Source organism: Vombatus ursinus, unplaced genomic scaffold (assembly GCF_900497805.2).
Source record: "Vombatus ursinus unplaced genomic scaffold, bare-nosed wombat genome assembly UNPS02014781.1, whole genome shotgun sequence".
NCBI lineage: Eukaryota > Metazoa > Chordata > Mammalia > Diprotodontia > Vombatidae > Vombatus > Vombatus ursinus.
This window is the reverse complement of record NW_020954559.1, coordinates 24,153,542-24,177,689: the sequence shown is the minus strand read 5'-3', so window position 1 is coordinate 24,177,689 and position 24,148 is coordinate 24,153,542. Positions and strand designations below refer to the sequence as shown.

Here is a 24,148-nt window from a genome sequence, read left to right as displayed (position 1 = left end):
TCTGTTTATTTTGCATCAATTCAAAGAAGTTTTCTCATACTTCTGTGCATTCTGAATATTCCATTACATTAGTTTACTGCAACTTACTTAGCCATTCCCCAATTCATGGGCATTGCCACTATAAAAAGTACTGACATAAAGATTTTGGCATATAGGTCCTTCTTTTAATCTTTTGGCTTTCTTGCAGTTGAGATCTCTAGCTGTAGAATCTCTGAGTCAAAGGTATAGGTGTTTAAGTACATACATACTTTCTTAGAATGGTTCCAAATTGTTTTCCTGAATGGTTGGGCTAAATCACTTTTAAAAACAAATAAACTTTTGAATATTTATATTTGTCTCTTTCTTACCTATATCTTACAGTGTTGTTATGAGGCAAGCAATCCGCAAACATTTAAATACTATGTTATTATTATTATTAATGATTATTATTACCTGACTCTAAGCAAACTTTCTGAAACTTTCAGCAGTTTCATGTCTCTTTATATTCATTTCCTAATTTGATCATAAATATCAAGCTTTCTGGCTTGAAACTTCAAAGTCATTGGTTACTTATTTTTTAGCTGATATAGGAAGTCAGGAGACCTGGATTCTCACCTCAGATTTGCTATTTACTAATTGTGTAACTTTTGGTTAAAAAAAAAAAGATCATTGAATCACTTCGTCTTTCTTGGCCTGTTTCTTCTTCTGTAAAATGAAGTGATTGGATTATGTATTCTCCAAGGCCTCTTCTAGCTTGAATAAGAGCCCTCTTTCTGCAGGAAGTCATTCCTCACCCGTCTTAATTCCAGTACCTTCCCTCTATTAATTATTTCCTATATATCCTGTGGCAGATAAGTCACACAGTGGAGAGAGTACCAGGTCCAGAGTCAGGAGGATTCATCCTCCAGAGTTCAAATTTAGCCTCAGACACTTACTAGCTATGTGACCCTGGGCAAGTCACTTAACCTGGTTTGCCTCAGTTCCTCATCTGTAAAATGAGCTAGAGAAGGAAATGGCAGACCAGTCCAGTATTTTTGCCAAGAAAACCCCAAATAGGGTCACAAAAAAATCGAACATGACCAAAAAACAATCCAACAACATTTATGTGGTATATAGCTTCCTTTGTTTATCTTTGTTTGAATGTTGTCTCCCTTATTAGATTGTAAGGTTCTTGAGGGCCAGGACTATCTTTTACTTCTTTTTGTATCCCTAGCACTTAGGGATGCTATGTGTCTGGCACATAGTAGGTACTTAATAAATATTTATTGATTGAAATAATGCCCTGGGCTTCTTTAAGGATCTTTCTCCTTGTCCATTTCTTAAGTCTGTCGAAATCTTGTCTCTGAAGCTTTCTTTGCTATATTCTTTAGCTTTTGGTCAACTCATGTTGCCAATCTCTGTTGAAGAAAGCCTCAAGGAAAGAAAATCTAGCGTCTCTCCACTTCCAGCTATCAAATCAATTAGAAAATCCTTATGTTTTTTCTTTATTTGGAGTAATTAAAGTATCCCCTGTCCTTTCTCAGATTCTTAAATATAAATTCAATCATTTTTAGTAAACCATTTTTAGCAGCTATCTTCTCTCAGAACTGTCCCAGTTACAGTTTAAAGTGATAGTATCTATTGCTGCAGAACAATTTTCTGATTTCATTATACTATCTGATGCTTTTATAAGTCAAATGAAGATGGTTCCTGATGGTACTCTCTGGGCTTGAACTGTATGTATGTATGTAGGTAGCAAAGATTCTGCCTGCCATACCACACTCATACCACTCGTGGCCTAGAGCCACAGCTATGAATATGCCATTGGTGAGCCCATGCTATTCAAAAACCAATTCAAAATGCCTCAATCCTGCATCTTTCTGACATCAGAAAGCAGGGAAAGGCTTCAACATGAACAGGAACCTGCAAAACACTTCAACCTTGTTTGGAGCATGGTTAAATGGGTATGCCGAAGCCACGCCAAGCCAACTTTTACTGGTTCTGAGATTGGATTTGGTAAATTTTCAATGTGAACATCTAAGAAATTGGCAAATGCTAGAAACTGAGTGGTGCAATGGATAGAGTGCTGGGCCTGGAATCAGGAAGACTCATTTTCCTGAGTTCAAATTTAGCCTTAGGTGCTTACTAGCTGTGTGACCCTGGGCAAGTCACCTCACCTTGGTTGCCTCTGCTTCCTCATCTGTAACATGAGCTGGAGAAGGAAATGGCAAATTGCTCCAGTATCTCTGCCAAGGAAACCCCAAATGGAGTCATGAAGAGTTGGCATGACTGAAACAATAGAATAAGAATAACAACACAATTTGGGGCTTGATTAATTGTTTTATTGGTTGCCTACACTTAAGAAAATAATGGAGAAAAAATTCATAATGCAAATTAAGATTAAAAGTGTGTTGTATATATTTTTCCCCTCCAAGAACCAGTTAAACATCTACTAGAATGTCACTCCATAGTTACACAGACATTTGGAATACTTCTAAGGTTTCTTTTTTTGTACCTTTTTTTAGGGATCTGAGATGGGTATGGTGGGGTGAAGACTTGTGATTTCATCAATGTGGGGAACTCTTGGGGCTTCCTCCTAACTTCCAGTATGAGAGGGCTGCCTGGGGAGCATTGAAAGGTTAAGGTAACTTAATCAAGGTAACACAGATATTATGTATAAGGCCAAGACTTGAACCCCAATCTTGACCACCACCATCATTATTCCATGCTGCCTCTGAAAAGGTAACCTCCTTAGTTAAGGACTTCAATTTCTCTCTCTCTCTCTCTCTTTTTTTTTTTTTAGTGAGGCAATAGGGGTTAAGTGACTTGCCCACAGTCACACAGCTAGTGAGTGTTATGTGTCTGAGGCCGGATTTGAACTCAAGTCCTCCTGACTCCAGGGCCAGTGCTCTATCCACTATGCCACCTACCTGCACCCTTGGATTTGAATTTCTCAAACTGGTTAGTGACATCTTCCTTCCAGAAGGCATGAACCAGATAGCATAAGTATGAGTTTGGTGACCTTTCACGATCCTTTCCAACTCAGTGTCTCTAACAGTGCGTCAAACAAATGTAAGGCAATTTCAGTTTGTGGCAGCTGCCTGCAAATCTTCGAGTTAGAACATATTCTTGGAGTTTTCTTTGAGTTTGCCTTCAGGCATCCCATCCCCCACCACCACCACAAACCCCAGTTAAACTCATGCAAAGCTAATGTTTCTGGTTGCTGCGGGATGGAGATGCTAGCTTCTCATCTTGCTCCTCACTTCCTTGATCTGAGTTAAACTTTGAATATGCAACACCCAGTGATTTCCAAGGGCCTCATCTATGTTGCTCTAAGAGTAGAGTCATGCAGGGGGTGGAACAGTATAACCACTGGATTTCTCTTGGATTTCTTTTGTAACCATAAATCACTGTTTTCCCTCTCCAAACTCAGCCAAGGTTTGCTAGAAATGTGGCCTCAGTTTATTTAAATAAAAGAGACTACTACCAACTTAATCTACTACTAACTGAATCCAGATTTGCTGAAAGGCTTGCAAATTGATGAAGTCTCCCTCCCCCCCCCACACACAATTTGGGAGTCAGTTTACACAAGCATCAGTCATTTCTGGGACCAAAGGCCAGAGTAGAAGCAGGTTGGAGATTACAGCTGAAAGACCACTTAATGTGGAAAGGCAATATGTAATTGCCCCATGAATACTGAGGGTGAAGTCAAAGACAGAGTTTGGCATGGATAAAATAAACTAGGGAGTACAAATAAGGTAAATAAATACAAAATATATGCAAAGTAAATACAAAATAATTTGCTCAGGGGTTGGGGAAGAGGATGCTGCCACTGGGATGAATCAGGAAAATCTCCTATAGAAGGTGGTTCTTGAGTTGATCCTTATGGGAAGCTAGGATTCCAATAGATGGAGTTGTGAGGCATGGGGGACAACATCATGCGTGTTTCATGTCTCCTTGCAGGAATTCTACCTAGGAAAGCTAGGTTGGCTGACACAAATGGGAAAACTTGAAAGATCACTTCCCTCATTGTGGAAAACTCCTGGTATGGGACCACTCTCTACCTATTTAGATACCAATCTGTACTAAATAGGTAATTCCCAGGGAAATTTATCTGATATGCACAGAAATTAAGTTTTTGTTCAGGGTCACACTGCTAGTCAGTGTCAAATGTGGGACTTGGACCCAAACCTTCCTGTCTCAAAGTCTAGTATTCAGTCTATCATATGATAGATTCCAACACTATAATAAATCTTAGATTTAGAAGTTGAAGGACGCTTAGAGGCCGTTGAGTCCAGCCTCCTCACTTTACAGATAAGGAAACTGAAGCCCAGAGTGGTTATATCACTTGCCTAAGGTTGTGTTAATTGTATAGTATACTATTGACATAGTATACCATTAATTGTATTAATAGTATAATTAGATCCTCTAATTCTGCTCTTTTTTTTGTACTGTGGTTCCTTGATATTTCCACATATACAAAGTAAGTTATGTAACAGATTTTTAAAAACTAAGTATTGAACTAGAGGGCAGCTAGGTGGCACAGTGCCTGGCCTGGAGTCAGAAGGATCTGAACTCAAATCTGGCCTCAGACAGTTAGTAACTGTATGACCCTGGGCAAGTCACTTAACCCTGTTTGCTTCAGTTTCCTCTTCTGTAAAATGAGTTGGAGAAGAAAATGCAAACCACTTCAATATTTTTGCCAAGAAAACCCCAAATAGGATCATGAAGAGTCAGACAAGACTGAAATGACTCAATAACAACAAAGGAGGTGCAGTGGATAGAGTACCAGGCCTGGAGACAGGAAGACCTGAATTCAGATCCAGTCTCAGACACTAATAGCTGTGTTATCCTGGGCAAGTCATTTAACCTTGATTTGCCTCAGTCTTCTCATCTGTAAAATGGGGATGATACTAGCACCTACCTCCCATGGTTGTTGTGAGGATCAAATGAGATAATAATTGTAAAGCGCTTAGCACCTGGAACATAGTAAGTGCTATACAAATGTTAGCTTTTATTATTATTATTAATTGTTATTATTAATTATTATTGTAGCTCAAACTGAAATTAGAAATTTGAGAATCTAAAATATTTCTAATTAGCATTCATTGTTTCTTTGTCCAGGTGTTATACAATATATTAATCGCCTTCACGAAGATGCATAAATTTGAAGACATAGAACCTGTCGACATTTTGGCTGGATTTGCCCGGTTTATTGTGGTAGGGGTTGGGGGGGTGTTTTTTGGCATCATCTTCGGCTTCATTTCTGCCTTTATCACACGTTTCACACAGAACATTTCTGCAATCGAACCACTGATCGTCTTCATGTTCAGCTACTTGTCTTACTTAGCTGCTGAAACACTCTACCTCTCTGGCATCCTTGCGTGAGTACAAATTAAAAATCATCCCTCACAGTAATGAAAAGAAAATCAGAACAGCCTTATGGGGACCATTTATGATCAATCAACCACTCCACACGCACCTAATATGTGCCAGGCTCTGGAAACACAAAGACAGTCCCTGCCCACAAATAGCTTAATTTCTATCTGGGGCATGCATCAGAAAAAGGCATTACTTTTGAAATTAAGCCTCAAAGGTGTTAAGGATTTATAGTTTTGAATGCTTACAACGTCTAATTCAGTCCTTTTGCATGGCACAAATGCTTCCCCAACATTTGCATTTGCATTCCCTCCATTATTTGCCTAGGGAAAAGTTGTGGTTTTATAATATCAGTTTAGAATCTTCAGCGATGCTAAAGGAGAAAGCAGGAAGAATATTTCAGTGTTAATTTCCTATTACTAACTTCCAGTAATGAGAAATTACTGAATTAATAGTACCTTTCAATTAATTAAAAGAGGTCTGAAGCCTCCAAAGTAATTCAATTGTAAAATTCAAAAGAAATCAAAATTATATATGTAATTACATACATTAGTTATATAAAATTATATATGATTTTATATATAATGTTGTATGTGTGTGTATACATACATACATACATACATACATACATACATACATACATACAAGTGGAGCCATTCATTCTTGACTGCTACTACCACCAACCACTACATTCTCATTCTCCTATGGCAGAGCAAGGATTATTGTTTATCTACTTCAGTGTGGAGAGAAAACAGGTGACTGGAGAAAGTGAGAAGTCTGGATGTTCTCTGAAATGAAAAATTTTGAATTTGCCTTCTTCAATGTAGCTCTCAGACTTTTGTTCCTAAGAGTGATTTTGTTTATGATTGTTAGTCTGATCTGACCTCTTGAGTCCTCTCTGTACCAGTGCCCAGGAACTCACACATTTTAATTGAACTATCTGGAACTCACAGATTTTAATTGAACTATCTACATAAAAACTATTAGAAATGTTATACAGTTAGTAAGAACAAGACTGGTACCACGCCTGACTGAGCTATGCCTCCCAGGCTGTTGATACTGAATTAGTGCCATTGAAAGTGCTCTTTTACCTTATATCAGACTGCACGCCATCCTGGGGAAGTGGAAGGAGAAGGGGGAGAAAATTTGAAACTCAAAATATTATGGAAGTTAATGTTGAAAACTAAAAATTAATGAATAAATTGTTTAATAAAAAAAAGTTCCTATTCTCAAGGAGCTCACAGTCTAATGTGTGTGTGCGCGCACGTGCATGTGCACACGGGTGTGTATATATAATACATAACATATAATGTATACATAATTATAAATATATTTATAAATGTGAAAAAAAGAAAGTAATCTTTGAAATGGAGAGGAAAGAATTGGAATGTGGAAATTTAAGGTGAAAGCTTAACTGGTGACTTAAAGTGGAAGATGCAAGCTATCCTTTCCACTATTTACAAATAGACTATTGACATTTTATCGTGTAAAGGTTATACCATGCCCACTCTTCCCAAGTTATTATATCATAATCATCAGAAGCAAACACTGGCTGTTTGGCATTGCATTAGCTGCTCTATTTTGAAAATATAAGTTGCTACCAACTCTTAACTTTAGACACTTAACCCTATTTGGGTGTGTCATGGACCTCCTTAGCAGTTTTGTGAGGATTATGGACCCCTTCTTAGTACATTTTTAAATGAACAAATTAAAATGCATAAGATTACAATGGAAACCAATTAAATCAAAATAGTTTTATAAATATGTACACAGATATATACATACATGTAACATATATAACTATTTATCTATGTGTGCGTATATGTATATATATATTATACTATAAGGCTTAACATAAAAACCTTGCCTTTATATAAAATACTTACATATATTTATATATAAAGATTTATCTATCTATCTATCTATATATACCTTTATATATTTATCTATATCTGTACCTTTATATATCTGGCTAAAACCTTTACATAATTGGTTATATAAAACTGGATCCCAGGTTAAGAGTTCTTACCTTAAAGAGATGGTCAGTGTCAGAAAAAGAATTTTTTAAAAATCTACAGTATAGCAACAAAGAAGGAAGGTCATTTGGGTTAAAAGATAGGATAAGTGTATAGCTATCCTGTCAGCAAGATGATTTTTGAAGTTTTCATTGAAGAATTGGTAGCTTTGACTGACACTCTTGTTGCACCTATAGGATCACAGCTTGTGCCGTGACAATGAAAAAGTATGTGGAAGAAAATGTGTCACAGACCTCCTACACCACCATCAAATACTTCATGAAGATGCTGAGCAGTGTCAGTGAGACCCTGATCTTCATCTTCATGGGAGTGTCGACAGTGGGAAAAGACCATGAGTGGAACTGGGCTTTTGTCTGCTTCACCCTGATCTTCTGCCAGATTTGGAGAGCAATAAGTAAGAAGCCAGCCTTTCAATGTCACAACCCTGGAGAGTTGCAATGCTGTGTCTTTTTTTTTTTAAGGAAAAAAATAGATTCAATATAAAAATAAAGTAGAAACTTGACACTAACCGGTTTAACCAGTCAAGAAAGAATAGGCATGTTACACAGCCAGGAAACATTTTTCACCTACGCACGCAGATCAGAACATTTTTCACATGATAAGATAATACACAATTGCCTAAAGCAGAGGTTTCCAGACTGTTTTTATCATGTGCCCCATTAGTGAAAAAAAATTGAACATGGACCCCAATAGATATACATTTATTTATGCTATGTACATGTTTTATTGTATTAATAGTGTGTATTATAAAACTTACATAAAAACAGAAATCAGTCAATCAAGGACAAGCATTAATAAAGAGCTTACTGTATGCCAGGGAGTGTGGGAAGTAATGACATACAAAGAAAAGCAAAAAACAAAACAAAACAAAACAAAAAAACTGTCCCTGCTTTCAAAGAGATCACATTCTAATGGGAGAGAGAAAACATATAAAAAAAACTAAGCAGAGACAAGATATATACAGTGTAAATAGCCTCTTGCACAAAGTAGGATTCGAGCTGAGATTTGAAGGAAGCCAAAGAATCCAGGAAGTGGAAGGAGGAAGAACATTCAAGGTATAGGGGACAGCCAGTGGAAATGCACAGGGTCTAAAGAATGAGTGTCATGTCCAAGGAGCATCAAGAGGGCCAGTATTGATAGGAAGGATTGTCCCTAAAGTGAAAGACTTTAAAAGTCAGAGGATTTTATATTTAATCCTCAAGGTAATAGGAAGCCATTGGAATTTATTGATAAGGGGTGTGACATTTTTAAAAGATGAGATGAAGGTGAAATAATGTTATTTTAGATTAAATAGGGAACCACTAGAGATTATTGAGGAAGGTGTTATGGTCAGACCTGAGCTTTAGGAAAATCAATTTGGCAATTGAATGGAGGTTGGATTGGATTGGGGGAGTGGGGGTGGAAATTGAAACAAGAGGACGAATAAAAGGCTATTGAAATAGACCAGGATAGGGACGTTGTAGAGTTAGAGACAATCACATTTGGAAACTGATTAAATTGTGGGACGGGAGAGTGAGGGGCTGAAGATGACACCAAAGTTGCGATCTTGGAAAATGGTGGTGCTCTTGACAGTAAGAGGGAAGTCTTGAACAATGTGGGGTTTAGGGATAAAGATACCAGAGTGAGATCTGTGTTATCCAATTCACCCATGTCAACTAATTCTGTCCTATTCTAAATGAGAAAAAGAGGAGATAGGCTTTTTACTCACCCACGAACTCACCCAGTGAATCCATCATTACTTCCCTAAAGCGCAGAGATTCTCTGAACCAATAGATGCTCTGGGAAGGTGATGGGGAATAAGGTGGAGGGAGGTGGATTTTCCCAGAGGCATCTGTGCCCTGGTATCAGTCATAACAGTCTGGGTGGAAGGGCAAACTCAGTTCTGAAGGAGGAAGGTTGGGAATTTGCACACAGGGTAAGGGAATGTTAGAGATAAGGATCATTATAGTTATATTGGTAATGAACCCACTGATGGTGAGATTCACCCTCTGATTGGTGGATTATATAATCTTTAGGGTCAGGCTGTGGCTTCTATGCAGTCATGCCAGAGTGTTGCCTGAGGGGCACAGAACCCACTTGGCGGATTGCTTGTTGTAGTTTCATCGTTGAGTCACTGAGTGCTCAACTCTTCATGACCCCATAGACCAGACCTGCACAACTTGTAAACTTCTTCGGGCTGCAGATAGGTTAGACTAAAGTCTAACAGTTGGTTAAGATATCAGTTGGTTGCCATGGGTCACATGATATTGCAGCAACCCTACATTTTTTGCCGGCTGCCCAAAATGATTTGTCGGACCACCTGTATGTTGTGCAAGTCTGCCATAGACCATAGCATACTACATCCTTCTATCATCCATTATCTCTCAAAGTCTGTCCAAGTTCACGTTCATTGTGACCATGACACTATTTACCCATCTCATCTTCTGCCATCCCCCTTCCTTTTGCCTTCAATCTTTCCCAACAACAGGATCTTTTCCAAAGAGTTCTGTCTTCTCATTATGTGGCCAAATTATGTGCAGATCACTGGTCCAGAGTGAATGGACTTTAAAAAAAATGTTAAGAGAACTTTTACATCAACATGTTTATATTTAGCCTAATAAATTTGTCCCCTTCCCTCTCATCTATCTGCCAATTTCTACATTCTTGCATTTTAATCAGCTATGGATTATAAACAGCTCACAAATTATATCCTGGGTCAAACAAATCTTAGCACTGTTAGAAGACTTTCCCCTAAAATAGAACAGGAGCTCCTGATTTGGAATAAGTGTTAAGGATCTTGAGAAAATATACCTGGCATAAGGGAAAACAGTCTATCAGACCTTATTTTTTTTCAGTTTTTTTTTCATTTTAAACTTAAATACACAATAAGAAAAGAAAAAGAAACATTATAAATACATTATTGTATTTTTAGAAACAATATAATAAATACAATAAAGAAACAATATAAATACATTAAAAACATTATAAATATTGAAACAAATACAAAATAAGAAAAGGAAAAAAAAAGCATTGCCATGGGCACAGCAGAACATAAGAGAGGATTCCAAATATACAACAATAAATTTCCATTTCAAGAAATCTTTTATAATAAATACTACTCGTTACATTCAGAACTGTACATCTTTTCTTTGCTCCCTTGTAAGTTTTCTTTTGTTCTCTGCTATGCACTTTTTATGTTGTTCTTTTTCCCCCCTTCCTCTGCCCTTCCCCCATACACCTATACACATACCTAGATATCTATAGTCATACTTATATATAGACATATACATTCATATACATCCATGTAAGATCATACTATACTTATTTGTCTTCTGTTTCTCTGAGGATGGATAACCTCTTCCTTCATAAGTCCAAGTCTTTCCAACTTTTTCAAAGTCTACCAACTCGTCATTTCCTACACTACAGCAATATTCTAACCTTATACTATCTAGGGGTGAGGAATCTGCAGCCTCTGGACCACGTGACCCTCTAGGTCCTCAAGTGTGCCCCTTTGACTGAATCCAAACTTCACAGAATAAATCCCCTTAATAAAAGGATTTGTTCTATGCTCAATCGAAAGGCCACACCCAAGAACCTAGAAGACCACAGGTTGCCCACCCCTACAGCTAGGCAGTGTTGCCAGTTCAATTGTTCAATTTACTTCATTCAATTTCAATGTGCATTTAATACCATTTACTACGTACCGGGCACTATGCTGGGCACTAGGGATGCAGAGTCAAAAAGGAAATCATCTCTTTATTCAAGAAACTTCGATTGTATTGGGGGCTGGGGATGGCACATGTATGTTGATATGTTAAACAAATTAGAAAATGCACAAAATATATACAAAATAACTTCTAGAAGGAGGTCACAAAGTCAAATGTGAAGGGTGGTTTGTTAACAATAGAACTGGGGTCCTGAAGGTCACAATGAAAGAGTAGAAAAGATTGGGATAGCAAAGCCAAAGGTATGGCACATGGATGGATTTGAGGGAGCATGTCGTCAGGTAAGGTAGATTCAGTCTTGCAAGACAATAACTCAGAATCACAGAGATTCTGAGAGGCGCCACAGGTCAAGAGGCTGTCCCAAGCTTCACAGTGGCAAAGAGAATGTTGGTATGTTTAGCAGTCCTTGAGTAAGAGTGGGTGGATGGAGCAATAGAAGAGGTGTCTGCTCTCTGGTTCTATTTGATGGTCAAGGTAGGGCTCATGGAATTCTGGCTGCCAGGCTGGTTTTACAGCATGGAGGGATGTTTGAAGTACTCACCCTGTTAGGTCAGCTCACATCTGTGCCAAGACTCACTCTAATGTTAGCTAGATCATCACAGGGAGGGGGCAGAAGGAGCTTTATTCTTGGGCTGATAGTCAGTGTGGAATAGAAGGAACATAAACCCATTACAGTTACAGGACTTTGCCATAGGACCTCAATATAGAAAGGTAAAATAGGGACAGCTGAAAGGGAAGAGGAAAAGAATAAACATTTATTTATACAAGACCTAGAAAGACACAAAATTCAAGTCTGGCCTCAGGCAAACCACAATAGTATATTTGCCAAGAAAACTCCTGACGGGGTCACAAAGAGTCAGACATGCCTGAACTATTGAACAACAACAATGTGTCAACTAAATGCTTTTTTACAAATATTGTCTCATTTGGTTCTCATAATAACCCTGGGGCTGAGTGCTATTATTAACCCCATTTTATAGCTGAGGAAAGCAAAGCAAACAGAGGTTAGGTGACTTTTCCAAGGTCACATAGCTAGTAAGCGTCTGAGGCCAAATTTGAATTCAGGTCTTCCAGACTCCAGGACCCACTATACCACCAGCTGCTTCCTCAAAGCATTCCAGGATTCAAAAAGCTGTCTCTAGGAAGTGGAGCCTCATTAGAGAAAAGGGAGCATGAGAAATAGGCCTAACCCTAAAACTCAGGCACCAGAAAAGAGAGAAGAAAGGTCCAGGGCTAGAAAGACTGCTTCATGGCAGAGGTATTCTACTGGTTCTGCTTGACTGGGAAGGGTAGGTGGGTGGACGTTGCAGAAGTAGGTTTTGGCCTAATATAGGGAGTGACTTGCTGACAGAGAGGGGGAAACTTAGATGGAGCTATCTCAGGGAGGATTTACCTTCCCTAGAGGTCTTTTTCCCCTTCTTTTTCTCTTTTTCACTTAATATGTTATTTTTTTCCAATTACATGTAAAGATAATTTTCAGCATTTATTTTTGTAAGATTTTGAGTTCCAAATTTTTCTCCCTTCTTCCGTTCCTTTCCCCTCTCCAAGACAGCAAATACTCTGATATAGTTTAGAGATGTACAATCATGTTAAACATAGTCCCACATTAATCATGTCGTGAAAAAAGAATCAGAACAAAAGGGAAAAACCATGAGAAAGAACAAAAAGTGAAAATAGTGTGCTTTGATCTGCATTCAGATCCATAATTCTTTCTCTGGATGTGGATAGCATTTTCCATCACAAGTCTTTTGGAATTGTCTTGGATCATTGTGTTGCTGAGAAGAGCTAAGTCTATCATAGTTAATCATTGCACAATATTTCTGTTACTGTGTACAGCGTTCTCCTGGTTCTACTCACTTCACTCAACAACAATTCATATAAGGCTTTCCGGGTTTTTTCTGAAATCTGCCTGCTGATCATTTCTTATAGAATGTTAGCACTCCATTACATTCATAGTTCAGCCATTCCCCAATTGATGGGCATCCCCTCAATTTCCAATTCTTGGCCACCACAAAAAGAGATGCTATAAATATTTTTATTCAAGTGGGTGCTTTTCCTATTTTTATGATCTCTTTGGGATACAGATCTAGAAGTAGTATTGCTGGGTCAAAGGGTAAGCAAAGTTTTATAGCCCTTTGGGCAAAGTTCCAAATTGTTCTCCAGGTTGTATTAGTTCACAACTCTACACAACATTAGTGTTCCAATTATCCCACATCTTCTCCAACACTTATCATTTTCCTTTTCTGTCATATTAGCTAATCTGATAGACGTGAGGTGGTACCTCAGATTTGTTTTAATTTGCATTTTTTGTATGACTATATATAGCTTAATTTCTTAATCTGAAAATTGCCTGTTCACATCTTTTAACCATTTGTCAATTGGGGAATGACTTGTATTCTTATAAATTTGACTCGGTTTTCTATATATTTGAGAAATGAGGCCTTTATGAGAAATACTGACTGTAAAAATTGTTTTCCAGCTTTCTGTTTTCCTTCTAATCTTGGTTGCATGGGTTTTGTTTGTCTTGTTATTTTAAATGCAATTTCTCTTTCTATCTCTTGCTGCTTGGCTTCCATGGTAATATATAGAAATGCTGATGATTTATGTGGGTTTATTTTATATCTTGTAACTTTGCTAAAGTTGTTGATTATTTCAACTAGTTTTTTAGTTGATTCTCTAGGATTCTCTAAGTATACCATCATCTCATTTGCAGAGTGATAGTTTTGTTTCCTCATTGCCTATTCTAATTCCTTCAATTTCTTTTTCTTCTCTTATTGCTAACACTAATACTTCTAATACAATATTGAATAATAGTGATGATAATGGGCATTCTTGTTTCACCCTTGATCTTATTGGGAATGTTTGTAGCTTATCCCCATTATATATGATGCTTGCTGATGGTTATTGTTTCACTCTGTCTTTTTGTGGGTTCTGTCACTCCAGAATCTGTTTAGAGGCTTGGTTTAATGTTGTTTTTGAGGGAAACTGGTGAGAGCTCAGGCAACTTCACACCTTCTTTCTGCCATCTTTAAGCAGTGGTTGGATGATCCCCTGTTGGGGGTTGTTTTTAAAGGGGACTCCTGATATGGAATGGACGAGATGGGCTCTCAGGGCTCCTTCTAACTCTGAGATACTGTGGGAGTAAAGAAAAAAAAATATCAGGAGTAGTTGGGAAGACTGCCTTGGAGTGTTCAGCTATGAAGTCCCCTTTGTTACACATCCTGCTTTTGCCATTTGGGAAAGTGCATCAAGAATTCAGGAGTATACTATTGAATGTAATACTCAATATGAGTACCTATCAGAGATGATTAGGGAAGAAAATGAAATATAAGAAATGTGGTATAGTGGAAAGAACACTGAACTAAGAATCATAAGAAGAAAGTTGTGTTTAACCGCTCTGGGCATGTTTCCCTAGCTGTAAAATGTGGGGATTAAATAAGATGATCTGGAAAGGATCTTCCAGTTCTAAAACAATATGAATAATAATAGCTAGTATTTGTTTAGCACTTACTATGCCAGTTAAGCACATTACAATTATTATCTCATTTGATCCTCACAACAACCCTGTGATGTAGATGCTATCATTATTATCTCTATTTTACAGATGGGGAAACTGAGGAAGACAGCGCTTAAGGGACTTGCCCAGTGTCATGTAGCTAGGAATTATTTGAGGGTGGATTTGAACTTGGGTCTTCTTATCACCAAGTCCCATGCTCTATTCATTTTGCTACCTAGGTGACCACAATTCTAAGTAAATTCAGCAAAAGTGGGAAGCTGACATTAAATAGTAGTATGGATGATGGATGCACAACCTAAACTAAGGAAACTACACAGATGACCTAGGCCAGGTCACTAATTCTCTGGGCCCACTTTCCTCTATTACAAATGTAATAAAAGTAGAACCACAGAACCTGTTTCCACAATAGCTTGAATTTTGCCAGAGAAGCAGGGGACAGGGAAGATGGCAAGCAGCAGGTGTGTGTGTTAAAGTTTTAACCAAAACTGTTATGGGCTGCTCCTCAACTTCTCCAGAACTGTAACTGTGAGTCTAGAGATATATAATGGTGCAAATTGTGCCCAATAAATGAACAGCATCCTTCCTTGAAAACAGGGATATAACTTTATCAGACCCAGAGCACTGAAATTGATATCTCTGGGGGAATTTTAGTTAAAATACAAACATGTCCACCTTCCACGTATATTCTTTGTGTAGACTCCCAATAGAATGTAAGTGTTTAAATCCAGGGACTGTCTCATTTTTTAATTTGTATCTCTAGTTCTAGTATAGTGCTTAATAAATACTTGTTGATTGAATGGGTAATTTTAGATTTATAAGAACAGTTCACATACATATATAGTCTTTGAGGTTTATCAAGACCTTTGCAAACATTAATTTACTTGATCCCAACAACAGCCTTGTGAGGCAAGTGTTATTATTATCCTTATTTTACAAATGAGGAAACTGAGGCTGAGAGAGGTAAAATGTCTTGCTCACTGTCATATGTCTGACAACTATCTGATCCAGGAATTCAACTTGTTTTTTTCCTGATGCCAATTCCTGGTACTTTAACCACTAAGTCATTATCTCTTTAATATAAAATTTGATATTCATGCATTTTGTTCCTGTTTGTTGTTGTTGGGTCATTTCCATTATGTCTGACTCTTCATTGACCCTATTTGGCGTTTTCTTGGCAAAGATACTGGAGTGGTTTGCCATTTCCTTCTTCAGCTTATTTTACTGATGAGGAAGTGAGTCAAAAGAGGGTTAAATGACTTGCTCAGAATCACATAGCTAGTAAGTGTCTGAGTCTGGATTTGAACTCATGAAGATGAATCTTCTTGATTTTAAGCCCAGTGCTCCATCCACTTTTCCAACCAGCTGCCCATACTTGTGCATATGGAAAGGAAAAGGAAGGGGGTTATATTTTCGCAAATAGGATATACATGGAATTTCTGAGCAAGAAAGAACCTTAGAAATCATCCAGTTCAATGTTTTTATATAGATACTTATTTTACAGTTGTAGAAATCGGGCTCAGAGAACAAGCCAAGGTAACAGAACTGGTCAGTGGCAAACCTAGACCTAGAATCCTTGACTCAGAGATCAGTGTTCTTTTGTACATCCTAATGCATTTTCCGCCCTTAGATTGGGAGTTGTGGTTTGCAATTCTTTACCCTCAAAGCTCAAGAAGGCCTTTTCAGCTTTGATCCAGAGCTGAAAAAAGATAGAATCTTGGCAGGGCAATTAAATACACTCTTTAAGAATATCTTTCTTTAGGAAAAAGAGTCCCACCAAGAATCTGGGAATATATGAAGCAGTCTTATCCCAAAACCCATGAAGGAAAGAGAAGAGGATGAAAAGAACCCCACCAGGATCTGAAAGCCCCCAGACCCAAAGACTGCAGCTGCAGAAAGTGTATAAACAGCTCCCTCATATCCCTGGGAACACTATCAGCACCAGAGAGCTGCCTTCAGGATTCAGAAAGACTCCTTGCTCCCACCCCACCCCTCTCTACCTTTATACTCCTTTCACTGCCTTCAGTGATTTTTTCCAAGGCAAAGATTATAATCCTATGGGGTAACAATGTCACATTCCTCTTGCTAACTTCTAAACCAGCTCTTCTGGTTTGGAGACCCTAAATTCCAGTGCTTAATAATCTAATAAGGAAGTTAGCTTTGGGGCTTCCAGTGCCCAGAGATACTAGAAGTTGATGGATACAAAGCTGTTAACTTGGGTCACTTCCTTATGGATGTGTGTGTGGGTATGTTATGTATGTAAATGTTATTTGTTGCTTACACACACACACACATACCTATATACATACACACACACACATATATGAGAAAGAAAGAGACAGATTAGTATTATTTGCCAGAGTTTGTGCTCTTCTAGAATAGACTTTGAGAACCTAACCACATCCATGACATGGTAAAGCATAAGAGTAGGAATTTTCCACCATATGTTAATGAAAACAGCTTGCTACTGGCTTACTTTGAGGATTTTGATGATCTACTGCAGGCTAAAACTGTGAACTAGCAAAACAGGAAACTTTCAATAGAACCAGAAATTTGTCATCTATTGAAGGTGTTGTGTGATCTGTCCTTCATTCTCAAAGAGGACCATGACATCAGGAAAATGATGCCATGACTTGCAGTTAAATTGGATTTAAGTGAGGGAGGGCTGTGCAAAGTCCCCAGTCTCACTTTCTCCTCCAAAGCCATCTGGGTCCAGTCACAGATATAGATCAGGACAACTGGAGATGTCCCAGGATACAGTGGGAGACTTTGGCCTTTTTAAGCTAAAGTCTTCCAAGTTCTCACTTTGAGTGAGGCAATGTCCTTTGGGTGATTAGGCTTGTTAAAGAAGTGAGTTAAGGGATGGCCCCTTTAATAAAGAAAAATCAGACTGGGAGGGGAAAACTGTCAGGGTTGCTGGCTGAAAGAGATATAATTACTATTTATATCTTCTGCGTGTCCATCTAAGGCCTTGGAGTGGAAGCAAGGCGCAATGTCAGGAAGACCTGGGTTCAAATCCTGCCTTAGATACCTACCAGCTGTGGAATGCTGATCCAAGTAACACCTTCTCTGAGTATCAGTTAACATATCTGTAAAGCTAGGTGATTAGACTTAATAGTATTCTAAGGTCCCTTCCAGCCTTAAATTTATTATCCCATGATTTCCCTAGAATGAAGCAGTGGTCATTGTCAACTTGTAGAGGGTTGTTTGATTTGTTCAAGGATGGAGCTGCTTGAATATAGCCAACCATCACCTTCCTTGCCTCCATATAGCAAAAAGGATCTGTAGTCTAGACCTGGGAGCAAGCAACTATTCTACTTAGATTATAAGGAGCAGTTCTGACTATCAAGGAATCCATATAGGAAGGGAAGAGGGCAGCCACAATTGACTCTTAACAGATTGTTCTTGATTTTTTTACTGATAACCTTGTCCTTTATTGTGGTCAGCCCCGGAATTTGATTGCAAGTCGCCTAGCCACCAGTTTCTAAGATGCAAGAAAGGAAGTTATAAAAGGATTCCCAAAGAAGGGAGGTTGCTCCATCCATCAATGAAGAGCTTCACATCCCTGGCCTCCACTAGCAGGGGCATGGCTGGCCGTTTAGCTCCTTGCCTGTGGTACTGGAAAGCACAAATAACTGGATCCTCTGGGGTTAGACCCTCATGGATCCTGAGGCTACTAGTAGCTTTGTGGACTATAATTTAATTTGGTGGGGGGAAAAAGTCTTCTTAGACAGCCCCGTGCTTTTATAGGCACAGGTCATTGTTGTTCAGTGATTTCCTACTCTTCATGAGCCCATCTGGGGTTTTCTTGGCAAAGATACTACAGATGTTTGCCATTTTCTTCTCCAGTTCATTTTACAGATGAGAAACCGAGGCAAACGGGGTTAAGTGACTTGCCCAGTGTCACACAGCTAGTAAGTGTCTGATACCTGATTTGAACTCAGGAAGATGTCTTCCTGAGTTCAAGCCCAGCACTCTATACATTGTACCATTTAGCACCACAGGCTATTGCAGCTCTGGTAAAATCAAAGAGAGTCTGACATCTTCAGACAGATCCAGATACTCGTAGGACCAATTTTCCACCGGAAAAAAATTGGACAAACAATGCTTAACACTCCCTTCTGAAGATACCAGCTTAACTTTGTTCCTGGTGATCCTTAGGCTCTATTGATTGACCTTACACAATCCCCACCTTTCATGGAGGTCCTGATTTATCTTCATAGGCATCACCTCCATGCAGGATTAGAATAGTGGTAATTGAATGAAAGATATAAAGTTTTTCAGGCACTGAAAAGGCCAGCAGGTATTAAGGATGGATCTCCATAAAGTGAACTCATTATTATCATAGAAGATAAAAACATTTTTGACATTTAATCTCCAGGTCCTCACAAAAGTAATGGGACTGATTGAACATTAAGCACAGAGGTCATTATGAGTCAGCTGAGCGGTTCCACTTGTCAGCTTTAGCTACACAAGCATTTTGCCCCTCTCTGGATTGTTTAACTTTGACTCTATGTTTCATGCTTGTTCCGTTCTCCAATAGTTGGATGTCCCTAGTAGTTTTGTATGCCTCATGGTATCATCCCTATTTAGGATTTTTCTATTTGCCCTGTCATAAACAGGAAATATGTTGCCCTAGTTTCTGCTAAAACATACCCTCCATTCCTGGAATATATTTCCCAGATGTCTTTTTGATAAATACTTCTAGAGGGCTGCCATCTTCTGCTAATTAGGCCTATCTCTCCTGTTGCCTCTGCAAGAAAGACTTCCATATGGTCTATCATCTTGATTGCTTGGTGAGATTATGGCTCCTAGGCATCCATTCTGGCTGGTTACATTTTTGTCTTGGTGGTCAGAATAGACAATTTTTTAAAAAGCAATATTCATGAATTATGGGTTTAAAAGTATGTATAGATTTTTTTTCTACAATAACAAAAACATGAAACTAAAAGTCTTTCCTGGCTGGGTATTAAAAGGAAAGGAGCTTTGGCTCTTCAATCAGAAAGTCTACCTTCAAAAACTGTCTCTGAAGCAGACTGTAAGAGTTTGGACAATCACTTGACCTTGCTGGCCTCAGTTTCCTCATCTATAAAATTAAGAGGTTGGACTAGTTGGCCTGTAAGGTCCCTTCCAATTGTAAATCTATGATCATATGATCCTCTTCTAAAATATTCATAAATATATTATGAGCATATTATTATATTAATTTTTATATAGCTATATAGAAATAGTACATATTAATTCTGTATTATACATTATATTACATTAAGAAGACCTTTTAAAAAAGTGTCCCACATCTTGCTGCCAATTTGGAAACTTGGATTTTTCATGCACTCTTATTTTTGGGGGTGGGAGGAGGGAAGACGAAGGAAGGTACAACCTGTGATTTCATTTCTGTAGGAAACTCAACTGAATCTCATAGTTTTAAGCAGTTGTCTGGGGCCCAGAGAAGTTAAGTGATATGGTTACCCAGCTGGTATGTGTCAGATCATCCTATCTACTAGACCATATTGCTTCTTGGGGGTCTATACGCTGTGCGTATCACAATGTCCTGCTTCTAGAAGATGCTTAAAAAGTTTTTGTTAAATGATGAATACATTTGAATCAAGGAACACTCTCTGGCATAGAAGGTTTTGGATCTTCTAAAAGGCAGGATTCACACTGAACAATGGTTAGTTCAGCTCTAAATATGGTGCCGGAGCAGCTGAATGCAAAGAGAATTGCTCAGTGACATTGGTTTTCTTTGCTTGTCGTAGACCAAAACCCGCCTGCCCCAACTCCTGGAACTTATCTGTTTGACTAAATAGAGACACTCTCTTATTTAAACATTGAATTTGATTAGTCTGTGTAGAAAAGTCCAAGTGTTACAGCCACATTCGTTGGACCTTGATTCCTATATTGCTATGAATCTTTTCTCTGCCTCCCTTTGTGTATTGTCTCCCCTTTTAGATTGCAAGCTCCTTGAGGGCTGGGATTATCTTTCTTTTATTAATTGTATGCTCAACACTTAACACAGTGCCTGACACCTTGTAGGACCTTAATAAATGTTTACTAGATGGGATTAGATTGGATTCTCTAACATTTTCTTTTCCCTTTGTAGGTGTATTTGCTCTCTTCTATGTCAGTAACCAGTTTCGGACTTTTCCCTTCACCATCAAGGACCAGTGTATTATCTTCTACAGTGGGCTTAGAGGAGCTGGGAGTTTTTCACTTGCATTTTTGCTGCCCTTGTCTTTGTTCCCTAGGAAGAAAATGTTTGTGACAGCCACTCTTGTTATTATATATTTTACTGTATTCATTCAGGTTGGTGAGTTTCTTTTGAATAAAGAAAATAACTTATCATATTTCCAACATTCCTCCTGTCCTCCCCTCAATATGTAGAGAATAAGTTTTAAAAACCACTACTTAATTTTTAGCATTTGGCTTTAATAACTCAAGGGAATGCAAGATTAGAACAGAGGCTTCAAATTCTCCTGAAAAGTCTTGGCTTAAGTCAACTTTTAACTGTATTGCAGCTTTAATTTATATTAAGCAAGCCCCACTGTATGCAAATTCAAATTCAACAAATTTATCAAGCTTGTACTATGTCTAAGGCATTGTGACTACAAAGAGCACCTTCCCATAAGGTGCTTATATCCTAATGAGAGGGGACACATAACATGGACACAACCATGGATAGGGATAGGAGCTGGGCCTGTGATTTCACTGGTATGAGGAATTTCCAGGTGAGGAAATTCCCTCTATCAAAGCAGGTCGACATCTTCAGTGCAACCATGGAGAGCTGTGTAGAATATATAAATATAAAATAACTTGAGAAGGGAGAGAGTACTAACAACTAGAGGATCACAGTGGCTTCCACCTGACCTCTCTAATATTAAGACCCCAGTTAATACTAGAAAGTAGAGTTGCCAGTACCTTGCTAGTTCATGTTTCACTTAGAATTAATCTTTATAGAATTAATTCAAAATTAATTAAAAATTTTATTCCTTCTTTATAAAATAAAAAAAGTTAAAAAATTAGTTACCTTGCTCAGATTGCATTATATTATTATTAAAAGTAATTAATGGTAGAAGCAAGAGTAGAATTTTGTAATCTTGATTCCCCATTGAGTGTACTAGTTAATTATTTTGTTGTTATTATTAATTCTAATAATATGTAAAACAATATCATTAACTATAATAAAAGAATGATTAATTATGATATTTAATAATAACAAAAGGCTTGTTTATAATAAAGTATCATAATAAATAATAATAACCAGATAATTAGCTCAGTAGGGACACTGAAGTTCCAAATTCTAGTTCTGGTTTTGCTACTAAATATTTTTCAGACCCTGAGACTTTCCTTCTCTGAGGTCTTAATTTCCTCACCTATAAAAGGAAGGATTGAACTCAAATGACCTCTTCAGTCCTTCTCTGTCCTTCTTGTATTTTATAATGTGGGAACAGTTTTCCAGTTGAGATTTTAGTCTAAGAAAATTAGGGTATCAAGTAAGTTCATAGATTTTGTGAAGTAGAAATACCACTGATTTTAGGAAGCATCATATAAGTTTCAGAAGATTTGGAATAACAGTAGTTTAGTGCAAGGAAGCATGAAGCATTCCAGTAAGAAAAAAAAAAAAACAAGCCAGATTTATTGGTGGGACACACTTGTAACACGAAGGACAAACAGGAAGAATGGTGGATACAAGTCAGGTCTACTAGGATCCAGGTAGAATTGAATACCTTTCTGGGGTCTCGGATGGAATGGGGCATGTCAAAACTGTAAAGTCTCATGGGGTTTTATAGAGTCCTTAGAGTGTTGGGGGAATGGAATACGAAGCCTGGAGCTGGAAACAGGTGCTGATTCATGCTGGGAGGGTGGGGGAGGAAGGGAATTGGAAGACTGCAGCCAGTTCATAAAAAAGGAAAAGGGAAGAGGACTTTTGTCCATTATTGCTGACCTTAATTTGACAGGGTTATTCAGGTGCTTTGAGCTTCCCTGGGGCTTCTTCATTTAACACAGCTGGGAGTGGGGCTGTTAGTGAAGTCATTACAGATAACTTAGGCTCGGTCCCAATGCTGCCACTTATTGGTAATGTGACCTTGAAATTTTCACTTCATCTCTCTGTGCCTCAGTTTCTTTGTCTGTAAAAGGAGATCAGATTAGATTATGTCTAATGTCCTTTTCCACTCTAAATTGTATGATCTCATTTACCTTCTAATTTTCATCTCTGAGTTTTAAATAGGAATAATAAAGTGAAAAAAAATTGCTGTTCTTTCCAATCCAGGGAATGACCATTGGCCCTTTGGTCAGATACCTAGATGTGAAAAAGACCAACAAAAAGGAATCCATCAATGAAGAGCTTCATACCCGTGTAAGCTGTCTATTTAACTAAGAAAGAAAATTAGAGAAATGATTCAATAGAAACCACAAAACCTTCTCCAACAGATTAATTTCATTAACCTGTGGTAGGAGTGGGAGGCTATCATATGTCATGCAGTTGTCATTTGAATACTGGGCCAGAATGACTAAGAAAGTTGGACTTCAGACCTCAGGTCAATCAGTCATTGACCTTGTGATCTCTTACTCAGAATAACTGCTCTTTGCAAATTCATTCAGCCTTGTTGAATGAATGAGAAATCATTTATTAAGCAATTACTATATGCAAAGCACTAAGTGCCAGGGACACAGATCAAGAAGTAAGACTGTCCCTGCTCTCAAGGAGAGGGAGACAATACACAGAGGATTTGGCCAGAAGTCTGATGGTAACAACCAGTACTCCTTAGAGGGTAGCAAGGCAGACAAATTTAATATATCTTGTTGAATGTCATTTACATTAAGATCATATCAGTTTCTAATGGTGAACCATTTGACATTACCAAGGTGAAAACTTCCTGTTAAAGGTCTTCAGTTGCTACAGCTGCTGAGGAGGTGGGGACTATATCACCTGTATTGGCAATTGCCAGGTCACATCACATTCTTGCTCTTGGTCTATATGAGCTGCCACCCATTGGTGGTAATTGATATCTGGCTCGTAATGGTGGTATCAGTGGAAGCAGGAATGGTAAGAGTTTTGCTCCTTAGTGATGGTTATAGAGGTTGGGTCCAGAAGTACAGCCAGTGGCCTGAAGGGAGTTGCTATTTCCATGGCTTTTGAGCACAAGATTCTGGGCAGCCTCCACTGGAATATGAGAAAAGATGGTGGTAGTGGTTTGAAAGTCATACTGGCCTGCTCAAAAGTGAAAATCAGCTTGACCAAAGCCCTTTTTTTTTTTTTAAGGTTCCTCTCTAGCATTAGGAACTTTTTACTTTAAAAAGTCAGTGGTTTCAATGATGTGGGCATACTCTCCACCAAAGTAAGTTGCTGCCTCATCTTAGCATTTCATAATTGTTATGGACAAAAAATTTTATGACCTAGTATCTGACCATCTTGTGATAAACATCGCTGTACTTAGATATACTTAGGCTGCCCTGGCCATCATCCTGGGCTAATCCTCAGACAACAACACACTCCATCATCAGGCCCGTATTTTAAGCCTTTTAAGCTTGGTAAAACCAGTCATAGTTTGTGCTGC

General features: G+C 38.2%; 1 protein-coding gene across 1 annotated transcript in view; it reads left to right on the top strand.

Moving 5' to 3' along the window:
* The window catches only part of LOC114046350 (sodium/hydrogen exchanger 4-like), an 81,088-nt gene that overhangs the window by 34,649 nt on the left and 22,291 nt on the right, over nucleotides 1-24,148 (top strand). Inside the window, exons 3-6 of the mRNA XM_027866657.1 lie at nucleotides 5,083-5,342; nucleotides 7,550-7,767; nucleotides 20,692-20,894; nucleotides 22,861-22,947. Coding sequence (XP_027722458.1) covers nucleotides 5,083-5,342; nucleotides 7,550-7,767; nucleotides 20,692-20,894; nucleotides 22,861-22,947 — 768 coding nt within the window. The remainder of the gene's footprint in view (nucleotides 1-5,082; nucleotides 5,343-7,549; nucleotides 7,768-20,691; nucleotides 20,895-22,860; nucleotides 22,948-24,148) is intronic.